The sequence below is a fragment of the Bemisia tabaci genome, chromosome 6 (assembly GCF_918797505.1).
Source record: "Bemisia tabaci chromosome 6, PGI_BMITA_v3".
NCBI lineage: Eukaryota > Metazoa > Arthropoda > Insecta > Hemiptera > Aleyrodidae > Bemisia > Bemisia tabaci.
In genome coordinates this window covers 19550933-19575165 of record NC_092798.1, presented here as the reverse complement: position 1 = coordinate 19575165, position 24233 = coordinate 19550933, and the positions used below count along the sequence as shown (strand labels likewise).

Genomic DNA, 24233 nt, shown 5'->3' with positions numbered 1-24233 from the left:
ATGCTCACTTTAATTCGCGGGATAATTTTTTCGAAAAATCGAAGTGAGCATAGCGTTACGATCAAACTTGTGAGATGCAGGTGTTCTCTGACAATACACGAGCATAGGGTCCAAAAATTTATTCAGACAATTTTTGTGAATAAAGACGAAAAAATGTGTTCTCGAAAAAAGTTGTGCATTGCTTAGGTTAGGTAGTGAGTTGAGGTTAAGTTAGGTGAGGTGAGGTTTTAGTTAGGTAGGTTAGGTTAAGTAGCTCAGTTAGATTAGATACGCAATTATACGATTTTCTAACGTGATGAACTTTAAAACTAAGGAGATTTACTTGCTTTTGGACTCCATGCTCAAGCAAGAAGTGAGAAGTTCAGCGATGAGCATGGAGTCCATGATCTTGGACGATATGAGCAGGCAGTATATCAAGGGTGAACATAGAGTCCAATATCTTGGACGCGATGCTACATAATCGAGGGGCACAGTCGCCAGTAAACATAAAAATGTTCAGTTTAAGCTCGAAAGTTCATGTTGGAATGACTTTTATCACTGTGCGGCGGCACGTGTCAGAGGTCCTACGCGCGGAGCCATGTAGTGAAGCGATCAGCAATGGTTCCATAAAATAATTACGCATATCAGAGTGGCGACAAATTCGTGGAGCGTGAGATTCGGGAGGCAGTCGTGTGCGAGGAGCAAGGACGCTCGGCGCAGGGACACGGAGAAGACACGAAGGCGTGGCGCGGAGCCTCGTCCATTTAATTATTTTATTACTTGCCTGATCTAATCCCTTGTTCATTAGCGACCCCTTTTTCGAGGGCCGCCGTGTCGCGGCCCGGATTCTTATTTTATCCACTCGATTTCACCGGGGATGGAAGCGCCCGTTAATCCGGCGACAACTAACTCTATCTGTTTCCACTCCATACTGCGCCCGCCTACCAAGGGTAAGGTCAACCCGACCTGAGGGACGAGGGTCGCGGGGGTGTCTTGGCCCGTCGTCAGCGCCCTGTGATGATCTCGTTAAAAATTTACGGATTTCAGCGGATCCCGGAACTTACTTTGGAGCCTCCGAGTCTCAAGTTTGCTATGTGAAGACACCTTCTCTGATTTTAGTCCGTCGGTGTGTGTCTGCGCTGCAGTGTTCATCCAGCAAAATGTCCATTAAAATGTACTATTAGTGGTGGTGTTTTCTTCAGTTATGCTGAACAATACTTCATCGAGAAAATTTGGAACTTTCAATTCTCATCATATTATATCCACTGAAAAAAATGTTACACTGTTTTAGCACCTAGGATGTCAAAAATGTGTCTGGTGATCCTAAGATGCTGCCTTGATTTCCCCGCAGTTGCACTTACATTCACAGGATGTAACGTTAACTGCGGGGGCAGTAAAAGCAACATCTTGGGATCACCAGACACATTTTTGACACCCTAGATGCTAAAACAGCATATTATTTCTTCAGTGTTATTATATGGATGGTTAAGTGCAAAACCGTATATCCCCCATTGCGATGTTTCCAAATTTCCGCTCCCATTACATTTTTTCGAGTAGATCGAAACAAGCCAACGTTACACTCGTAGTTTGGAAACGCACAGTGTTCCGCTTACAGAGGCAAAATCAAGTAAGTATTCAAAAAATTACGATGACTAGTTTTCCAAAGAAAAAATAAAGTTGGACAGCAAGTCTTCTACACTTTGAAAACGGAGATACGTGGTTTCGCATTTCGGCCATGATCGATATTGACTTTTTAGGGGCAAAATGTTTTTTGCAACCCTTAGTAGTTGAAAAATGGTCTTAGCATTCAAAATTTGTCATTTTCTGGCATTAAAGGCTCAGTGAACGCAGGTATGTGCTAGTGCCTTCCGTGTTTATGATGTGACTACACAGATGGAGGATAGTGATTTCAGTACCGCCGCCAGCCGAATGTACACAGGTGCCGAGCGGGGGAGGGAGGGGCGCCGACGTTACAGCTAACACAATACCCGGGCAAGATCAACAAAAGCGACACAAAGTTAATGCAAAATCGATTTTTGTCAATAAACGCGATAGCGGAGTCGATCAGTCGGCGAATTGGGCGATTACGAATCACGCAATGACCTTTGTTGACCATCCATGAACTATTTATAAACAGAGCAATATGTCTCTATTACACGGGCGCTTGTAATAGTCGGGGTGGTCGGGGCGCGGATGCCACATGGAGCACCGCGACGTGAGAGGCTCGATGCGGAATCGGGCGATTTGAGCGCCATCTGGCAGCGAGCGGCCGCAGATACTGCAGGGTGAATCGGGTGCTGGTCCGCCGCGCCGCCTCGCTCAAGCACCCTTGCATGTCGGGCACGGCCATATGTCCTGCGTTTCGCAACTGGTCCCTCTCGCTTATTATTTCCATGAATGAGCCTGCGCGAGCACGGGTAACACTTTTTATTTATCAAACTGCGATTATTTTCACTCAGAAATTAGCGAAGGGGAGGGGACTGGAGGAGGTTTGATCGATTCCTTCTCAACCGTGATGATATTGCGCTTGAACCTCCTCTTGTTCGAAAAGTTGCATTACAAGGTGGAATTTGAAGAGTGGAAATTTAAAATCTAATGTGCCATCAGATGTTGCTGAGATTGTACAACTGACTTTTTTCAATAGGAATCTAGTAGCTTGAAAATGAGACTAAAACGATGACATTGTTCATTTAAAATTGCAACAAGCGAAGCCATCTAAGTTTTTTTACAGCAAGGAACACCGGGTTCAATCTTAGCAACATACGATGTCACTAATCGGATTTTAAATTTATGTTCTTCATTTCTGTTTTGCCTAGGAAAGAACGGATGTGCAAAAAATGAAAAAAATCTTCATTTTTTGAAATTGTTGATGTATTTATTTTTTTTTTAAAAAAAAAAATGAAGAAAATACGCGTTTTTCTTAAGGTTTCAACTTGAAAAACTATTACATACATACTTAAGATTGATTGTCCGAAAAATATTACGGAGAATGCCCACCATCATAACTTTGATTGGAGAACACCTTGCAAAAAAGTGTTGGAAATGAGTGACACCCCTTTTGCTGTAGACGGCAGTTAGAAGCCCACCAAACTGCCAACCAACGTGAAAGCAGTCAAGGAGCAGTCAGGAGGCAGTGCGGAGGCTGTTTGACAAACGATTACAAATTCGATTTGCGTCCAAGTGGACTGGTGGCTCTTTACGAGCATCTTTTCGAAAATGGACAGGCAGTAGGAGGGGGCGGGGTAACCTACCAAGCGTGAAATCACCCCTCCATCTAAAGAATAAATGAAGCAATCCCAGCTAATGTCAACAAGAGATTTTTGGGGGCAATCGAATGGAATGTAGATATCCGTCCAAAGCTTGAGACCCCATTCTCATCCTCTTGCCCCCCCCCCTCTCGCGTCCCTTACGTCAAGGCCGTTTTGTTTTAGCGCCATTTATCTCTCTCACTTGGAAAAAGGTAAAATAAATGTTCCCTCTCATGAATTTCACTATTTTTGGTATTGAGGATTCATATTTTATATCGAATACCTCTAGGTAAGTACACCAGTTCTCAAAATCACTGGCAAATATTACTGTAGGGGATGTTTTACAAAAAGCAAATTTTGAAAAAATTTAGAGAGGGCTCATTTAAAACCGTTCCGTCTTTGTCTCGCCTGAAATGATAGGAAAGGACGCTAAGGAGGTGCACAAAAACAATCACCGAAAAAAAAGAGGTGCTGTAGTTCTGTTCATATTATTTTGCTTCCATGGCGCATATTTTTTGGACAGAATTCAAGGGAGAAGAAGTAAGCCACACCAAGTTGAAACCGAGAATGAGCAGTTTAAAGTCCCTTTATTTCAGATGACTCAATTCCAAATCTGAATATTACTCTCTAAACTGAACTGAAAGAAAATAAAAATTATCACAAATTTTCGTTTCATGTTGCCGCGCTTTAGTCCATATGATTTGACTTCGGCTATCCGAGCTAAAATTCGCTTCCTAGGACTGGAAACTTCGGTTAAATGGACCAAAAAATATAGCGTTCCACATGAGCTGAATTTTAGTCCTTGTAACCAAAGCTTTATTCTCTGTGATACTACAAATATCACAACTGAATTATTTTCCTTTGGTGTATTTCCACATTAAAAATATATATTCTCAACTTTGGATTTTCAGCACGACAGAATTTACAATTAATCAAGCCTATAACTACTCCACACTTATTTCCCTCCAAAATGTGGCCTAAAACGGCTTCCCTGTGCGTAGTTAATAGTATCTAACAGCTATAAAACACACGAACGCGTTCACGAGGCGATCTCGCTCGAGCCCATCAAGTGGACGATCGATGATTCCGCGGTGGCGGATAGCATTATGAAAATAGCACGAGTTGCCCCTCGCCCATAATTACGTTAATGAACTCGAAATTTAATTGCAAAAACCGCAGTCGCACCCCGCCATTCGCAAACTCCCCACATTCCCGCGCGCGGCAATCGCGATGACATATGAAAAAACCCCGGCATGACGACTGCGACGGGAGGGGGTGGGGGGAGGCGGGTCATTCATTCAGAATGGCCGAGGGGAGCTTTTATAAGTGCGGGGAGGGGCGGGCAGCGACGATGAAAAATAAAAACATCCGCGGACGTAATAGTGAATAAAAACAGAATAGGAAATAAAATATAATGAAAACTCTGATAACTTGATTTATCGGTGATCAGGTGGGGAAGGAGTTGAGCGGGGGCCCGCTCAATGAGGGTCGAGGGTGGCGAATATTTTCACACTTGATTGGCGCGCGAGGACGGAATTATTGGTCCGTTTCCACGTTCCTCTCACATAATTCCATTTTCACTTGAGCCTTGTTCTCCATATCTTTCAGTGCTTTCTGGGGCTCATGTAAAAATGGAGATACACCCTTATGTTAGAAGAGCGACGATTTTATAGATGTCATCCGCTCCTGTATTTATATATATCCACCGCGGTTTGAATGAGAGCTCGATTTTTATTTATAAACTACACAAAAATACCAATCAGTCCCGCTATTCATCATTTATGGTATTAACGCCTTGATTTCGCTCATTGTCGCCCCGGCTCTGAGAGCTTGATCTCTGCTTTGCTCCAAGCTTTGACTTCTGTTGACGCCCTCTTATCGAATCAAGTCCTTGATATATTCATAATCGCGCCACAATCGTCGGCTAAATCGTCATTAAGGCGTAATGTTGACGATCGCGTCTGGTGTCAAACTCCATTCGACAACTAAATTGTTACGTATTTAACCTCCTTAAATATGCAAATGCATTTTTATTGTTGATTGCAGTATGATTATCTATACAAGATTATTACGAGTTATGTTATGAATTTTTCTAAAAATTTGTTTTTCAAACGGAGAAGGCATTCGAAACGATCGAGTATGTTGAAAAATGCTCGAGTTGTCTCTGCGCAATATTACGACGATATAGATTTTGTCCAGTTGTTGTGATAAAAAGGAAGGCCTGTCAAAATATTGATCGTCCAGATTCGCGTTACGGTAAAATCTCATCGCGTATCTCACGGGCACTATTGACCTTCGATTTGTTCTCCTTTTTGTAGATTTGTGAAGTTTGGATGTTACTACGAGCTAAATTTTACAAAATTTTTCAAACGTCATTTTTTTATGCATCTTCCCTGGCGGTGAAGTTAAATTAGCGAAACTTGAGTTTTCTCGGTCTTCGGTATTAAAAAAATGGAAAAATATAACGTCATCAAATGACTTATATTTTATTTTGTAAATCAAATTATGATCGAGGAGAATTATGCCTCTCTCTAGTTCTGCACGTTAACTTTATACCCTCCTGCCAAACACTCAATCCGGAATATTTAAGAAATTGGATTAATTGGCGAAGCAAGTATCGAAGCAACTCTACCGACACAAGGCGGTGGACTGCGAAGATAGCAATCCCTGAATGCAACTATTCGAGCTTAAAGGTTGTCCACGTTGCCTACATAAAAACTGAAGGCGCTGGAGCTAACGCTATGTTAAAGATGATAAGCGCTAATGTAACCGCTGCGCTGTTCTAAACCGATTGTAAGATTTTGCTTCAACAAATAAAAGGCGTAAATGTTCATGAGGGCATTTTGCATCGATGCACTCCTCCAGGTAGAAATGAAGATATTCAGGAAATAAAACCCCCGTTTATTTTTTTTATTATTTTTTTGCCCTCTCGACAAAGCAACAATTATAGTGGGAGCATAGATGGACATATAAACGGATTGCAGCACTTTTAAAACTTCTATGACCTGAAAGAATTAAATAATGGACGTATAGTGTCTACTCGATGTGTGTATGACATATAATAAATGAAGAATCATTTCTGAAAGGTCGGTGCGTTTTTTATACATTTTGGAGAGTTGATTATTCATCGGATGCATAGCCACAGTATTATACCTCTTATTACACATGTTTGATTACATCAAGCTTTAACCCAATCAAAAACGTAGAAACAGAAGGATACTAGACAGAAGTGTTTACCGAAAGCGCAACTCTATAATTTTATTGCTGGCTGAAGCGCATAAATCGATTTTTCCCGGAGGAAATTGCTTCTGTCGGGAAAGAGTTTAATAGTATCATTGAATGAATGAGAGCGAGTAGCTAGGCCGTATAACTGTATTGTTTATTAGGAGGAGTTTACAGGCGCATGCCTGGTTTTCCTTTGAGGTAAGATTGAATGGCGTAAACCTGTCGAAGAGAGGGGAAGAGAAGGGAAGGAGGGTGTAAAAGTTGCAAGTTGCAAGGTGCCGGTAAAGTCGCAGGGGTTGATTTGATGCTCGGCGGAAACTTAGCCGGCCTTGATAAGGTCTACTGTTTGTTCGGACCTTTATTACTTTTGTTCTCCGACACCCTGCCCGCTCTCCGACCACTCACCATTTACCCGTCCGGAACATTATAAACGTCACTATTGCCTTTATCCCTTCCCTTTGGATTAATTTATTTCCCCATTTTCCGATGACTTCGCAATGTCTAATCGCGTTCTGCCCTCCACCGCTTAAATTTTTGTTCTCTAGTGCCTCTCCACCAATTTAAACCTTGGCACATAAAAAAACAAACAAAGGTCCTGCCCCCATGCGAGCGTTATGTGATAAAATAAGAGAGAAAAAAATGCTTCGATAGCGACTGGTAATGGCATCTTATATCTGCAACACCCCTCGTATTTCAGCCTTTTTGCGATGCATGTACTTTTACGTAGGATGGTGAAATGAGGATATATAATTGCACTTAAATGAAAATAAATTCGAATAATGACAGTCCTTAATTTAGTTGTCACATCTATACATATAAGGCACCCGCATCCAGATGTGCTTCAGACAAACATGAAAAAATGACCTATTGTCGGTAGGAATCTCCAAGAAATTTCGTTTCGTTTTACTTTTTAGAAAAAATTCAATGTTTTGGTTGAAGGAAATGGAATATTTTTTTGATTGCAATAAAAAAAAGATATTTAACATTACTATCCCCGAAAAAAACTGAAATATATAGGGATTATTGGAAGGGAAAAAGTACAACGTTGCTAATATTTTGAACTTTTATCAACAATCCCTTTCTTCTTACTAAATCCTAAAAATTGTAATAGTTACTGTTTCCTGTTTAAACATGTTAAGTTATAAAGTTGACGGATTCTAACGTATAGTTCTAATCAGTGTAGAAGGTTTTTTCATGAGGAAAAGGAAGAGCTGTACAATTTTGTTGACACCGAGATGAATCTAATTTCCCACTGATGAGCATTTTCAAATTTACTTAGAAATGAGGTGAAATTTAATTAGATTTTGATGTTTTGGAACCAAATTTTTCCTCTTTTATCCGATATTCTTTAGATGAAACGGGAGAGGAGCTATAGATGAAGGAGGAATGCAAATTGTCATGGAATCTCACCGAGAAACCCCTCAATGCATAAAAAAGGGGGAAAAAGGGAAAACGGAAAATTGCGTGAGGCAGTGACAAGACCGAGGGGTTCTCGTGTGCACTTAAATCAGCAGGGTACAACTTACGAGACCGGAGTTAAATGAATGCAGATTGACCCGAAGAGCATTTTTGTCGTGAAAGCAATCCACTTTAACCCGATTGAAGGAGGGGGTCAAAATAATGGAGTGAAAGTAAGGCCTCGTTGCAAGAGTTCGGTCTGGGGATGGTAAAAGACAGGAGTGGGGTTGAGTCAAGAAAGAGTAGAGTTGTGGGCATTAGCTAGATAATTCTACCAATGGTACCAACCAAGGGATAGAGATCTCGGAAAAGGATGAAGATGGCGTACCGTTCCGTTATTGACTTAAATCAAACAAACTTGAATGAGTTCCAACACCTCTCAACACATACGAATTAAAATTGAGCATAGGAACAAGAAAATGGCCGCCGAAATATATTTTCAAAATCAGCATTAAAAGAATGTTTGATTAATTTTTCATAAGCCTTTTCCACAATATTGGAATATTATTACAAGCGCCTTGGAATAACAATATTTGCCAAATTGGCACCTATCAGTCGAATTTGGGGGAGAGGAGTGGTGTGCGTCGGGAAAAAATGACTGATTTTATTTTTACACTCTAAAAAAGCTTATGGACTTACTTGAGTTTAAAGTTTTCAGAATGTTATCAAGTATCTGATGATTTGAAATGGTCAACTTAAAGAAGACAAGGAAAAACAACCTGAATAATAATAATTTGACTGGTCGTGGAAATCCATTTTAATATTCATCTGATGTAAAAAAAAAAATCAACCACAAAAATTTTTCACAGGCTCCTAATTAATGCATCGGTCGAAAATTTCTCATAGAAATCATTAAAAGTATATGCTATGAAGACTTGCTCAGATATTATACGGACCGATCACCTAATGGCGCCATCAGTAAAAATGAACTTTTCTAATTGGGCTTTTCGGACGAGACTCAGGTTAGATTCGGTGGCTGGTTTTTAACTCGTTCTTCACGAGGAAATCGATAAAAATCGCGGCACTCAATCGGAAGCAGAACAGCCTTTGTTTTTTGCAACAGCAGCTTGTTTGTTTACCATTTTTGTTTTCTTTTTACCCACGTCCTTTGTCCGCAACGAGCGTTTTGATTGATAAAGAGCTAATCAAGGCTCCCCCGCTGTGTCGGAAGCTTTTTCTACGCTTTTGAGTTCTTTTGTTAGGCTAAGTGTTCGGTTTCTCTCATTTTCCTCTTACAATAACACGTAACTGGCTCTCCACTCGAACTTTTTAGTTGTGATTCCACGCTCCACTTTCAATGCATTCTTGCCGGGCAGTGCGTAAATTTTCAGGTTTATATTACATATCAGTTTTCACCAAGTACCATCAGACGAATTTAGCTGGATACCTAACTGTATTGCACATGATCTACTTTTCTTTCAACAAAACAAATTCTTACTAATTAAATATTGGGAACAGAATTGCTATGACTAACGATTATGATTATAAACGCATTTGCTTTCATAGCATCAGTTTAGTCTTAAATCCGAGTGGCGCATGTCGTGAGATTTTCCTTCAGATTTGACTATAGGCAAAAAGCGTACCGCAATGCGCGAATAGTTGCTTGCTTCGGATTAGCTTTTATGATCGTGTTTATCGTTTCTCGATCTATGAGCCGTGGTTGATTTTCATAAGAATAACAAAATGGGAAGCTTTGCTCGTGAAAGTGTGAAGAGGCAACTCGAGAATGCTTACGCTGGATTTTGAAAACTACAAACAACTTTCAATGTTAATCATTTCTCAATTCTTAAAAAAATGAATGCTTCGCATTTTACCGATATTTTAATGACTCTATTAGTTATGTACCAAGTGCAATTTTTGGAATAACACCCTTCGTACTTTTATCTTCTTAGGGAAGTCCAGCATTTCTGAGGTGAATCAGATTCAAAAGCAGGGATTAGAATAGGGTTCTCTTAATAATGAAACTGAATTGAAATCTATATTCAACTTAAGCGACAAACAAAGCTTTATGAGAACTTTACATTGACGTCACAGCTGAAGCATGAATTTCACAGATTTTTTTATAAATCAATCTGAACTTGATCTATACCACGGGCCGATTATTGAACTGATGGACAAAGGATAGATAAAGAAGACATAGGGAGTATTGGAGCGATCCTATTGGTTACATGGTGGTTCTTATAGACTAAGGAAGAAAAATGATGGACTAACTGTCGGGTCTTTATTGGGTTGCCGTTAGGTTAGTTTTCCATTACCTACCTCCTATGTCCTATTGCCACCACCTGCTTCCACATAGGATTCCCTCCATAATCCCTGTTGTCTCGTCTATACTTTGTTCTATCAGTTCCAATAATCGGCCCGCTGAATTCTGATACATCTCGTGCAGGTTAATACAATTTGAAAAATCGAGATTTTGAGTTGACTCGACATTCAATTTAACAAGTGCCTCTCACCACAAGAGCTGGGTTCGATAAATGACTCGAAAGTAAAATGCAAAATTGTAAATAGACGTGTGGTCAAAATCCAGGTTGAGGAGGGAGATTAAAAATATATATGCGGCCTCCAAAAAGAGGGAAACGTGCGAGGATCGTGGAATAAAGACGGCGCAAAAGTGAAAATAAGCGTGAAAAAGAGGAGATAAAACTTTAACAAGCATTCGAATCTTCCGAAACGATTAAAGCCGTAAAACAGGGGCATCGCATCGGTTCCTCCTCGCAGCTGAGCCAGTTCCGCGACTCTGTAATCGTCTGCAAGTCTATTGTTTTCTTTTGGCGTGAATTCGCTCGTTGCGTAGTTTCAGAGTGGAGTTTGCGGGAGACGCGACAGAGCGAAATTATTCGAAAAAGTACAGTGAACTAGATTTGACCATACTGCCAGAAGAGTGCTAATGACCTATGTGCCGAATATGTCACAAGTTCAAGTGTTCAAGTAATGACTGCTGAACTAAGTGGAAGGAGTCTTTTGAAAAAAATATCAAAGTTATTCATCTTCTGATCTTTCATCCTTCTTCCTCCCATTATTTGTTGACTAATGCAGGCCCCTGTTTGTCCAGCTCGGAGATCCGCAAAATGGAATGCTCACCGAATGGAATTTCCTCTTTTCTGAAAAGTAAGAAATTCATTTTCAATGAAATTTCAAAGATATTCAAGAGGCTGCTGGGGCGCAACCCGTGCACATACGCATCCGAGAGTTGGTCGAAAAACGTTACGAAATTGACTACATGATAGAGTTATTTATTTTACCATCATGTTTCTACAGGTTAAAACTCCTTTATTGCCAAAGCAGTTTGCACGAAGGCAACACATGATTTTTTGGCATATAATCCATCCCGTGGCATTTTAATTTTCGACTTTAAAGCAATGATTAGGTTTTTGGAGAGGATCAGAGGTCATGAATTCCAAAGTTTTTCAAAAGAACAAAAATGATAAATTAAGGTACATTATTCAGGCCCTGAATGAACCTCATAGAAACCAACACTGATACATAAATATGTGTATTAATGGATGGATACATGAGTCAATCGGCAGAAGTGGTAATTTTTTTGTAACATTAATACATGGCATATGTATTTTTTAAGAAATATTTATATTTTAACTTATTTGTTTTAAACATTGTCTGAAAATGTAAGCAAAATTTTGTCCATTTATACCATGGGCCTAAATTAACGGCAGTTAGGGCGATTATCTCAAAACAATGCGCCACGTTTAATGCCTCAAGCGCATAAGAATTGTTTCTGGATGGTAAGTAAGCCGACTTTAAAAACGAAACGAAATACGACACAATCTTTCGAGCAATAATACGTTCAGAGAACTATATAATTATTAGAGGAAAAGGAAGGTATAAGTTCAAAGAGAGCCGAACAATGAATGTGGCAAGCCTATCGCGAGGGATGGAGGGAGGGGCCGGAACGCGGGAAAAGGAAAGTGCAAGGGGCGGAATCCGCAGGAAGATAAATAAAATACGCGGAGAAACACACATTTTCACGTATTCTCGAGGATGTGTGAGAACTCGTGCGTATAGAACCCGTATACATGTAGATTACAAAGAAAAGAAAAGATGAGGGGTATACAAAGACAAAATGGCCTCCCCAGAGGATTCAACGTCAGGGAAATATAATAAGACACATGGGGGTTTCTCAGTTTATTTTCCAATGCTACTGAATTACGCTACGTTCTGCTCCGCACATACACGTACTCGCGTAAATGTGTACATTGTAAAACTCCGGTAACTGGGCCGTATATATTTTTATGCGTCTTCGTCTTCCTGTCGCGCGCGTGTGGTAGATATTAAAGGTAGTTATGCACTTACAACGACTTCATCAACAGGCAGCAGCTTCCTGACGCTTTGTGCCCTCTTATTATAACCCTCCAAAAATTAATATGCAAGAAGAAGAGGTAGAGATCCACATTGGGCCAGAGGCTTCAGGGCATAACCTTAATCCAAATACAATGTTCTACTGCCCAGTCCAGGGAAGGGTTTTGTACATTTATGTGCGATGCGTTCTAAAAAAAATTGCGCTGAACTTTCTTTCGAAGAATATCTGTATGAAATTAATAAATTTTGAATATGTTTACCAACGTATATGTTAGGGGACAGTGCCCATGCTTCGCACATTTATACACGCTCACTTTCACGGATCCAGTGAAAACTTGAAACAAAAAAAGTCACACGATCTTACCTGTCGATAATAACAGGATCTGACGGAGTTCATTCCTGTTACCACAGCTTTTTTTATCACAGCAACGACTGGAAAAAGAAATCACACCAAGTCAGCATCATAATTTTATGAGATTTTTTTCAGTTGTACGTTCGTTAAAATTTAAATAGAACATTAAAGTCTGGCGTAAAGAACATGTTAACAATTTTTTTTAGCAATCATTAGTATTCTAGCGCCAAAATACGATTTTGTGACAAATGTAACTGATATTTTTAACAAAAGCAAGATGACAAAAAATGAGCCTTTGCAAGGTGATCGAATGTTCAATGCTCGCCGTGTTGTGGGAAAAATGCCGTGTGAACATTCGAAGGTTGTGAAAGTCCTCCTGAATATAAAATTTAATTATAAGGAAAGCTACGAATATTTTCCCTATATATTTCAGAGAGATTAGATCAAATTGTGAAGAAAATTCCCTCTAAAATTTGCAGAAAAACAGCTTCGCGATTCCTTGAAAATTCTTATTTAATCAAAGGAAATCTAGGAACTATCTTAAGGCCTTACGCTATCACGTCTTTCCTTCCTTGCACGGCAGATGATGTACTCTGATTTGGTACTCACAATTTAAATAATAGCCACGATAAAAAGTGAGTATCGGATGTAAATGTTGAGTGTTGCCGATCAAAATCAAGAGGCGCCTCTCCTTTTTGATCAAAACACCCAAAATTTAAAAAATCGTAATGTAACATAAAAAGTCCATTGACTGTAATAATACTGTTTGCGAATAATTTTGAACTAAAGTGAACGCGCTCCTAAATATGATTTGGCAACAAAACATTCGTATCTAACCCATTTTGATTGGATCATATTGAATTGGTACCGAGCTCCTGCGACTCTGTAATTGAATCGTTATCGAACGATCCTGATGGACACATCCCTATCTCAGCGATGCTTTTTATCGATCAAAGACATACGAAATCGAATCAACAATTTGACCGCTGGGATAAAACCGCTCCTTCCTCCCTTCGACTTTGACAACGATCCGCATGTGAGTAGGAACGGAACTACGCTTACGATGAATCCCGAAATGAATTCAAATAATACAAAGAGGGCAGAGGAGGATGACTCACCCCAGATCGAAAAGAACGTCTTTGAGAACGAGTCACGACGTCCGCATTCGCAGCCGAGTGCTGCTCCTTCCGAAAAGTAATGGGCGTCTATCTTGGGGGAGCGCGCACAAAGACTCCATTCCTTTTATTTAACTACATCGAACGAGTATAAATATTTATCGAAGCCCGAGATACGGGTGATGAATCGTCCGCAGCCAACCGCCTCCAAACTTTCTCCATTAGTTACCGATTCATAAACAGTTTGTCATCTGTTATGACAGTCCACGGATGTTCCGAAAACCTCCGAGACATGCCAAATAATCACGGAATCCAGGAATTCACACACTCACTAATGCCTTAGGGAAAGGTAACCTCGCTTATATTTTTGATCAATATAAGCCCGCTATGACGTCGGTAATTCAATGGGGCCACGGAATTGGATTTCACAGAAATATGTGGATTTGTTACCTCAGCAGATGACACAGAAGTTGGGTTTCTTTTCTGGGATGCAAGTTGCTTTTCCACATAAAGTAGAAACGTGAAATAAACCATTAATAATAGTGGTCTTCTCCATCTCCGGCATTTGACTCCTACCATTAAATAGATAAAATTGAGTTTGGGAAAAATGAGCACCTTAACCAACACATGACTTCTGTTTCAAAAGACCCGCGCCACATCACGGGTTTTGGTTCTTGCCCCTCCATACAATAGATTGCCTGAAACAATAGATAACCAAGATAAAATCGTTTTTCTCAGATCAGTTCAAAATACAAGAAATAAATTCATTATAGAACATTACGTGTCAATTGAGGATTAACTCCTTCAAGGCAAAAAACTGAGACTTTGGCAAAATTAAGCTAGGTTGAAATGATGCAGATGATGAGACAGCTTATTCAGGGGACATAATACTGATTTCTTTAGTTGATAAATCAATTTTTAACAAAACTCACCACCATCAGTATAAATTTTGTTTCCAATACGAGCTTCAAGACACTTCCTGGTTCCCATCCTCGGACGAATAGTAGACCTCCTAGGAAAGGACCCAGAAGTGTACTTGAAACCGCAGACTAACAAAAATCTTATAGTTGGATAGAGTTGATATTTCTTCTCGAAATGAATTAATTACAAAGCTTACACGTTTTGTAATAAATATTTTAATCACTTATTTCTTACTCTTATTAAATCAAGCAGCTCAGTATTATTTCCATATCGGTTCAAGATCGGCCATTGACTCTCGCAGGCGAGACAACACATTTGGGATTGATTAATATACAACTATGATAAAAAAGTAGGCTAGGACCTTACTGGCTAATTTCAGCTAATTTCTATCAACTGAACAAAGTTCCCATAGGTGGAGGAAGGAAAAGGAAGGCTTGGATTAGGCGTCCGTCGGAAATGGGTCCGTGAAGCTCGTTCGTCCTATACTCCTATACCTCGCAATGCATTTTTTCTCCATTACCTTGAGTACGTTTGACAGAACGCCTCTATCCGGGATTCTAAATTCCGACAAAAAAGTATACTCAAATTGGCGTCTTATGTTCGCGTTAGACAGAAAATACGGTCACGAATTGTTCATTATAGTGCCCCCTACCAACCTCGTCAAAAGCTAAGACCATTCCCCTTACTATTTACTCTAGGTGGGGATGATTGGTAAGTAACCCTAAGAGATAAACGAACATAGGCTGTAAGACACAAGTTTGGTGATCATACGATCATAAGCCAAGTTGACGACCCCGCGAACACTACATGATCTGATGTGTATTCCTTAACTATGGAGGAACACATATCAATCATATCTGAACACAATTTCCCTTACGTAGTTAGTGCTGTTTTGGCCGCAACACACACCACCATTTCCTCTCACCAATGGACACACTGACAATGGGCGAAATTAAGCATTCTGATACATGATTTCCTTCACCAAAATTGCACGTATAACAGCGACTACGCCGCAACGAAAATTAACTGGAAACCAAACTCCTAACGGAGATATTAACATTTATTAAACTCACATTGGTTACAAGTGAATTAGAACTGTCGCCGCACACACAAGAAACTCAAAGCTCTACGTGAGTCAAATAATACGCACTACAACGGTTATATCAGCAAGCTTCTTCAATCAAACAATGTTTTCATTTCCTAACCATGTGTTTTGATTCCAAACTCATGGAGCAAATTTGCTATAGCTGAGATAAAGCGAAAGCGTCAAAATTGAGGCTGCCAGATTTTTAAAGCGCAGATACTGTCATGATAACTTTTAGCGCGCGAATGTGAATCACGTAGATCATTGAGTTTTCATGAGCGGGTGGTTTCAATTCACGCATCAAGAATCATTGAATATCTTCGTAAGGAGTGAATTTCAGTAATTTTCGTTGTGCGTATCGTGTTCTACGTGAAATTTTGGTTGGGAAACATGTATCAGAATGCTGAATTTCGTACCTTGTCTAGTGGTCCATTAGAGCTTTGAAGACCCTTCATGACCAGGTATCTCGCGACTTTACGTAACCATTTTTTCTCATCGAAGTAAAAGTTACGGGGATGTGAGTAGCGCTGAAGAAGAAAACGTCGGAAATTGAATTAGCCACGGAAGTTACTCTCCGTTCTGACGTTAACGTAAACCGCGTCAGGAGAGCGCGCGATACGAACAAAAGCCCGCCCGGCGAAAAGGCAAAAAGCGCACCCGGGATGTAAAATTTATGGACTCAGGGTAAATTTGAATGAGCGGTAAAAATAAAGGGAACGCCAAGGAAATCCGGGGAAGTCGCCGTCGCGCGGAGGGGGAATCAGGAAGATTAGTTTGCTCTTGGAAATTGATTATTAAAAAATAATGTGAGCGAGGGTGCGGTGCCGCGCAAGACGAGGGGAGCGCCGCGCGGCAAGTCCGTGTGATTCGAACCTAATTGCTTATGTAGGGAAAGCTTGTAATAAAAACATCTCCTAATACAAAATCAGGAACGCCTAATCCGGGCCTTAGCGAGGATTCCGGGGTTCCTGTGAGTGGTCACCCTTCGTATCAAAACCGCACATCCACCAGGGGACGCAATAGGGTGTTACGCGGTTTTAGAAACGAAAGTGTGGGACCCCTTCGAGTCCTCCTTGCGACCCCGATGCCCTGGATTAAGGATTTATGAATGACCAATAGAATCTTGTTTAATTGAATATAATAGGCCCAATCTCTCGGAGCCTTCGGTCTGTTGGCGAATACAGATATATGCCGGAGAGGGCTGCATAATGTATCTTCATTCCTTTTCTTTTTTCTTCACCTCCGCGTTTCGTTTTCGACCTCAAAACGGCTCCTTGGGTTTTTGGCGTATTTTTATCCCCTTATCCGCGGCTCCTCCCTGCTTTGCTTACTTACCCGCGGATAGACTGAAATTCGGCGCATATATTAGACGCTTCACGTTTTCGCGGCGCGGGCATTGTGCCAACGTCCTCCTCCCTCTCCCCCTTCCTGCCCCCACTTTTTTTCTGGCCTCCCGAACTCCATTCATCCTGGCTCTCGACTCCATTGTTTTGGAGCATTCTGGATGGGGATATTGATTTCAAGCTATATCTGATAGCCCGTGTAATGTTTTCTTCAATTATTTTTGTTATATTTTTTTAAGCTTAAGTTTCAAGAGAAAGAAAAGAAGAAAAAACCAAGAGGTTTCAGATATCATGATTCATGAATTAAAAGAATTTGAAACGAGGAAAAATCATTTGATTTAAAACACTACATACGTGAATTATTTAAATTTCAGCTGTCTTTGTGTATAGATTCGTACTTATAACTGGACTATTCATGCTAAAAAGAACTATGTGCATAGAGTTTGCTTGCTGAATAGTTCCCTTTAGCATAAATACGTCCAACTAATACAATAAATAAGAATGTTTTAATTACTGCGTAATTCGACTCATTTTAGTTTCAGCGTAACGAAATTGACGGTGCGGGGATAAGATTATTGGGTCATCCTCAAAGTTTGATTGAGGCCCTTCATTTTGAACTTATACTTTTGTGTCCTATTTTCTCATATTTTTTTGAACGAGTGGTCCATCCTATTCTTCAAGTATGAGGGTTTAATTGTTATTCTCTTTTTTCATTAAAAAAAAGTTGGTAAAAACAGACAAAGTGCATCGGTCATAAGTTATTCAATAATCACCGATATTAACATTTAGTTTTCTACAATGACAGCATTTAACCTGGTGAGCCTGAGCACACCAAAGCTTCTGAATTAAATAAAATCACCATTCCACAATTTGATGAGGTATTTTTCGACGAGTGAGAGAAAAGTATTTAATGGTAGCGTTTTCTGTTCCAAAATTTTATTTGCAATCGACGAGTTTTTCGCTTGATGGTCGTGATGTATCAGCATAAAAATTTGTAAAAAAGAGGGCAAAAGGCAGAATACGATTAAGATGAGAGATTCAGAGCAATTTCAATAGACGGAAAAAGGCAGCTAGGCGTATAGTGGTTGAGAGAGGCATAGGATACGGAGGAGAGAGAGGTGGAAGGGGGGAGAGGTGGAAGGGGAGAGGGATTAAAAATGAAAGGAGTCAGGAAATACGTACGCAGTTAATTCTATTTGTCTTCATTTGAGCAAACCGTGAAACCCCTGTAATCTCATTTGCCGCAGGAAGACGCCTTACATCTCCTGTTTTAGCCATCCTATCATCAGCTCCTTGTTAGAGAGCGTTTTCGTGGTTTTTCATCTTTCAATCTCCGACTTTCACTCCGACCTTGCATTTAAATTCGGCGTTGTCTCGTCCTCACTTTGACTGACAGTGTCTCGCCCTCCTCACCTTTGAAATTTTTATATATGGTTTCAGTCAAGGGTGCTCTCGCGAAATTTCTGCCGACAGGATCAGAAACTATTTTCAAGATGCGGCTTTCATGAAAGATGCTTTCACATTTTCTATTCTCTGTCTCAAGATCATGAGATTAGATTTGAGGCATGAAAAATTCTGCATCAATTATTATCGAATTTTCCATTTAAGAAGGAGGCAATTGCTTTCCTTCGAATAGTCGACTGGACGTATAATTATACTAAAACTAGGGGGCTATGCCCCTGGTCGCTACGCGGCCCAACCCCAGAGACGCTTCGCGTTCTCTTAGGCCCGCGTCGACAAAAGAACAGCCAAAGAAAATGAAAGATTTCATCGCCGACTTCATTTATCAAATCTCCTTTGGCCGGGAGCAATTGACGCTAAGAATCGAATGAAAAAAATCTGCATTTATTTCAACTTCTTGCCAAGACTTACACGAAACGGAGCGGAGCGTTTCGTCGCTGTTGGATATCTGTAGCAAAGCAGCATACCTCGATTCACTTACCTACTAACAGACAAGATTCAACCTTTCCGCTCACTTCAATTTTCCGCTAAATTTGAAATTCCGCCATTTTTCATTGGAGGGATTCCAATTTTGTCTCCTCTCTAAGCTTGCTGATTTCCTGGGGTCCTATTTTCACTATTACCGGGCTCTACTGCTCCGGTGCTTCGCTCAGAACTTTCGGTCTCTGAGCCGGAACGGACGGTATGTCTCCATAGCCCGTAAGTGCGGCTTCCACGGCCGGAGTTTTTTGTCAATGTAGGGATAGAGAAAAAGAGCTAAGCAGCACGAGACTTCGGCAAACTCATCGAGATAGGCGCCGAGCAACCGCGCGTGCGAAGCGCCTGCTTAAAAAGTTAATCCGAAAATAAAATAAATCGTTTATCGCGTATTTACTCGGCAAACGATGATGTTAGAAATCAGAGTTCCTGGCACCGGAGAACTTCCGAGATCATTTATATGCGAGCTTTATGTCTGTGTTTACACATGACTTTATCGGATAAAGCTTTTGTAAATGAGCCGCGCTGCTTTCATCGCGATTCCGCTGGTTTCGCCGAGTCGGTGCCGATGTCAGCGCGTTATTCCATCAGACTTAATGTATTTTGTATGTTAAAACACGCTCACGTGTTGCTCCAGAGTGATTAATGTTCGATCGGTTTTCTCAGTCTCTATCGGTCGCGATCTTACTCTTATAGAGGTGCACTTGCGTTGCGATGTCAATAAAATCAATGGGACACCGAGAGAGGGAAACAAAACAATCGTTTTCTTATACTGATTCCTTCTTCTTCTTTTTTTAGATACAGCTCTGGTAGCTTTCGCTTTTAAAAGAGGTTCTTACTGAAATTTCGGGTCTTGATTTATTTTTTGGAGCTAAGTACACTGGAAAAAAAACACATTGGATCTAGAGCCCAGACTCTTAAAAACATCGACAAGAAAAAATACTCTTGATTCAATCAGATTTAAGCTTAAATTAAGAACCAAGTCTCTTAATTTGAGCGGATTTTCTTTTGATCTAAGCTTAAAACTGATTGAATCAAGAGTCCTTTTTCTATGTCGATGTTTTCAAGAGTCTGGATTCTAGATCCAATATGGTTTTTTTTTTCCAGTGTAGGTATTTTCAATTCAAAATTTCAAGAGGAGAATATTTCGCGATGCCCTTAACTCAATGGCGAAAATCAAACAACCCCTGTCCATTTTTTGTTGTTGTTGTTGATTTACGCGTTTATACGAAGAAAATCCATGCGATTTTTAGTTAGAGATGTCCAACGGTGCTCTCTGAAAAATTAACACTCGCGAAAGGACATTTTGCAACGTTGAAAGGTAGTTACGTTCTAGTAACGTTCGTAAAACGACGATATGATCAATTAAGCTCAAAGCTTCCCAAACTTAATATTTCTCAAAATTTGGGCGGGTTGCTTTCTATATAAATCATGTGTGTTTATAAGATCGTACCTTAAAAGATACTAAAAGGACCAAGTAAAAACATGTGCCAAAAAAAACCACATTGGAACATACTAGATCCAGACTCTTAAAAACATCGACAAGAAAAAGTCCTCTTGATTCAATTGGATTTTTGCTTAAATCAAGAACCAAGCCTCTTAATTTGAGCGGATTTCCTCTTGATTTAAGCTTAAATCTGATTGAATCAAGAGTCCATTTTTCTTGTACAATGTTTTCAAGAGTCTGGACTCTAGATCCAATTGTGTTTTTTTCAGTGGGCTATAACGGTCATTTGGGCGATTGGTGTGAACATCAAATCCCGCTGTTTTCCCTCCGTTCACCAAGGCGATAATAACAAAAACCGCGTGGCCGCATGGGATCGCCAAAACCATATTCACACGCACGACCATATGCAGTAGGCGATTACAGCATCATAACCCGGTTTTTTGTGTTTCGACACATTTTTTTGCCGAATAAATCAGTGTAATTGATCAGCTGGGCGAAAACCGCGACTGCCGAACTTTCCGGCTTGCGTGAGTGGCGGACGAGCGGAGTTATAACGATCTATCACGGGATGAATTATTAATGAGATTAGATGGAGACGGCGGCGTCAACGAGAGAGGCTGGCCGCCGCGCCGCCGTTGCAGGGTGGAGGATCGCCGATGCACGCCTCCCCGGCCGGAAGTCCCGACCGCGTCTAACATCTGATAAGCAAGAACATAAGGAGGAACTTGAGCAAGGAAATCATCGACGGAAGCGGATTCAATTGGCTCAAGTCCTAGTATTTACCCAAAAGCACGCGGCTGCCCGGTATCCGCTGGGGCCAGCTCGATGTATGCTCTCTGAGCACGTAAAATGGGACTATTGTATGCCGCACACCCGAAAAAAAATTCCGGCGTTTTTACCAAGGTCCGGTTTGGTACCTTTTACCAGCTCCACTATTTTGTACCAATTAATGGTAATTTTACCAAGACAGACTGGTAAGCTTACTAAAAACCGGCATTTTTACTGTTTTTTTTCAGGTAAGAATACCACTTTTATTGGCAATCAATTCCGGGTAACTTTGCCATTTTATCTCGGTAATTCTACCACCAGTCGATAAAAAATATTGGCGTTTTTACCGAGGTCCAGTAAAATTACCGAGAAAGTTCAATAATTTTACCGAGATTTCTCGGTAAAATTACCAATTCCATAAATGGTAATTTTACCAGAAAAAAACTGGGATCAAATAGAACCCTGAATTCTTGGTAATTTTTTTACCCCTTTCTTAGTAAATACACCGAGATTTTTTCAATGCAGGACTACTGCCATTGATGTACTTTTATTTATTTACACTTAAAAAAAGCGCCGGCTCTGGAAGCCGTAAAGTTTACGGCTGTGTAGACGTACATTTCGGGATGGGGTCAGAAAACCGAAAGTTTTGAGGGTAGGAGCCAGTTGCCCCCAGCTGCTGAAAAGCGGAGTAGTACGTCACGGCTCGTACACCCGGAACGTTTTGGCCTCAGAGGCGTAAGAACGAGAAAACGCAAGGTTTGTATATACAGTCCGACACTATATAGCCGTTAACAGCCAGAACTTTTCATACATGGTAATAGTAAAATTACGCGAATCAACACGATGGTGCCACTTGATTTTTTTCTGAGACGAAGCTCTAAGCTCAAGCGGCGCAAGATGCGCAAGCAACCTGCCGACAATGATCCTCGAGAATTTGTAAAGCAATTTTGAAAATTGTACTCCAATTACATATTTTATCCCCTTCAAAATGTCAAAATCAAAATTCTTTAGTGCGTTTTACTGAGTGGTAAGCTTGAGTCGTTAGAGTTTGAAAAAATCATGAAATTTTCACATTATTATAAAGTTTTATGAAATTTTACATTCTGTGGCTCAATAGCAAATCTTCCTTTACAGTGCCTAAATGTATGTTCATTTCCCTGAATTAAAACTAAATTTAAAAAAATACACACCTATACAATTCGGCAACGTTGGTAGGTTGGCCGCCAATCACGCCTCGAAGCTGGAAAAGGGGGGCCCCGGCCGGTGCCGGTTCGGGGCGGGGTGGCGCCCTGCCGCCGGGCACGTGCCCACCCTCCGCCGGGCGACCGCTCGACGTTAGTAAACATTACAATTTACCCCTCGCGACCAATCGCCCGCCCGACCGCCGCTCGGCCAAAAGGCTTGCCCACTCGTTAAACGATTGTATTTTGTACAGATCTGATTAGTATAAATGACTTTATCATTGTGTTCCTCTCCATCCGCTCTCGCTTCCGAGTTTAATTCCGAATAGTTCCGTTTTTTCACATTCTCCACTGTTGCCTCCGGTAATCGGATCCTTCCTCACTTTGCGGCTCCGACAACTCTACATACAGGATGTTTCTGGGTGTATAATTGTGTATGAATTGCAAAGTTTCTTCTCAAGTTTTAGATGGTTCAGTTTTTCCTGGCTTTTCCATTCTTTTTTATGAAGTTGAAATTCATGGTAAAATTGGGCATAAATGAGACGGAGTGACAGAGAGGGAAAAAGAGATTAGCGTAGCTGAAATTCACATTGCTATTCCTCTCAATTTTTTTTTCTTCCAACAGGACGAAGCTTTATAATCTATTGAATTTTATAGAAAATAATCCGTTAATTCTTGAGAATGTATTCCACATTTTTTTCTTAAAAAAAAGCGGATTGTTGCATTTTCTTTTTGTAAAAAAATAAATAAATATAAACACGAGAGGAAATTAGGCAACGTCTAATGTAATTAGACTGGATGTCATCTATTAATAATCAATATGTTTTACATTACACTGTGACAAATTGTTTACTGCACGTTTCCAATCAAGATCAAATTTTATCGAAAATGTGTTGACCAATTTTGTGCTATGACTCATTGCGTAAATACATTTAAACAATGTAAATTTACTTTAAAAACACGAAAGTCTAGTATGAAAGGCACCTCCTTTTTTCTTTGCAAAGAGTTGTGTGGTTCAGAGTCAGAAGTTCAATGATAAACGCGCCAACTAAGAGCGAAAATCGTGATACAACTATTACCACTCTCCGGAGCTCAAATTGCATAACCGACGAGTTGAAGGAAAACACAAACTTCCGTTCACATGTCCATGAACTCACAGGTGATCGGTCAACTGCACTCGTTATCACATGTGAATGAGAAGTCGAAAATTTATGAGATCTTTAGGTTCACATCTGTGTACCCTATTACGAATCAAGTATATGTATGATGCTTCACTAATTTATCTCTTCTTTATTACTTCATTCTTTTTTCACGAATAAACACATCAGCTTTCATGCAAAATACCACTTTAATTTCATTAATTTTGGTTGACCTCTTACTTATAATACTATCTCATGACAAGAAACTGTGTTCAATTAATTCCAATTCATTTTTGCCAGGCAGTGTAATTTCGGCAAATTGTCTAAAGTAGGAAAGTCCTATCCATTATTTTGCCCGAGGCGAAGGGATGATGATAGACTTAATTGAAGTTGATCATGCAAAGGGAAGGATGACTATTATTATAGGTATGTAAAGGGTCTTACCTGTTTGGTAACTGAGTCTATTAGTCTGACAAATATATCTTGTTCTTGCCTTATACCTGAAACGAGAAGAAAAATGACATTAGTTACCAAAAAATCAGGGAGACAAGTCACTGAGAAAAATTCTGTTATGTTAATAATGTCTGGAGATGAATTCCTCGTTGAGTCAACTAAAAATCTTCTTGAAGTGATAAGACGTTTCCTTAAAATAACCGTTCCGAAACAAGAAGGTTTCTGCGGACTCGAACAAAAATTCTCATTCACTAATTATTGATCGGAA

The 24233-nt window shown here is 40.2% G+C and overlaps 1 protein-coding gene across 1 annotated transcript in view; it reads right to left on the bottom strand.

The window, feature by feature from the left end:
- kn (EBF transcription factor knot) overlaps nucleotides 1–24233 on the bottom strand; it is a 90352-nt gene that overhangs the window by 50151 nt on the left and 15968 nt on the right. Inside the window, 3 exon segments of the mRNA XM_072301528.1 lie at nucleotides 12589–12619; nucleotides 12622–12656; nucleotides 23946–24012. Coding sequence (XP_072157629.1) covers nucleotides 12589–12619; nucleotides 12622–12656; nucleotides 23946–24012 — 133 coding nt within the window.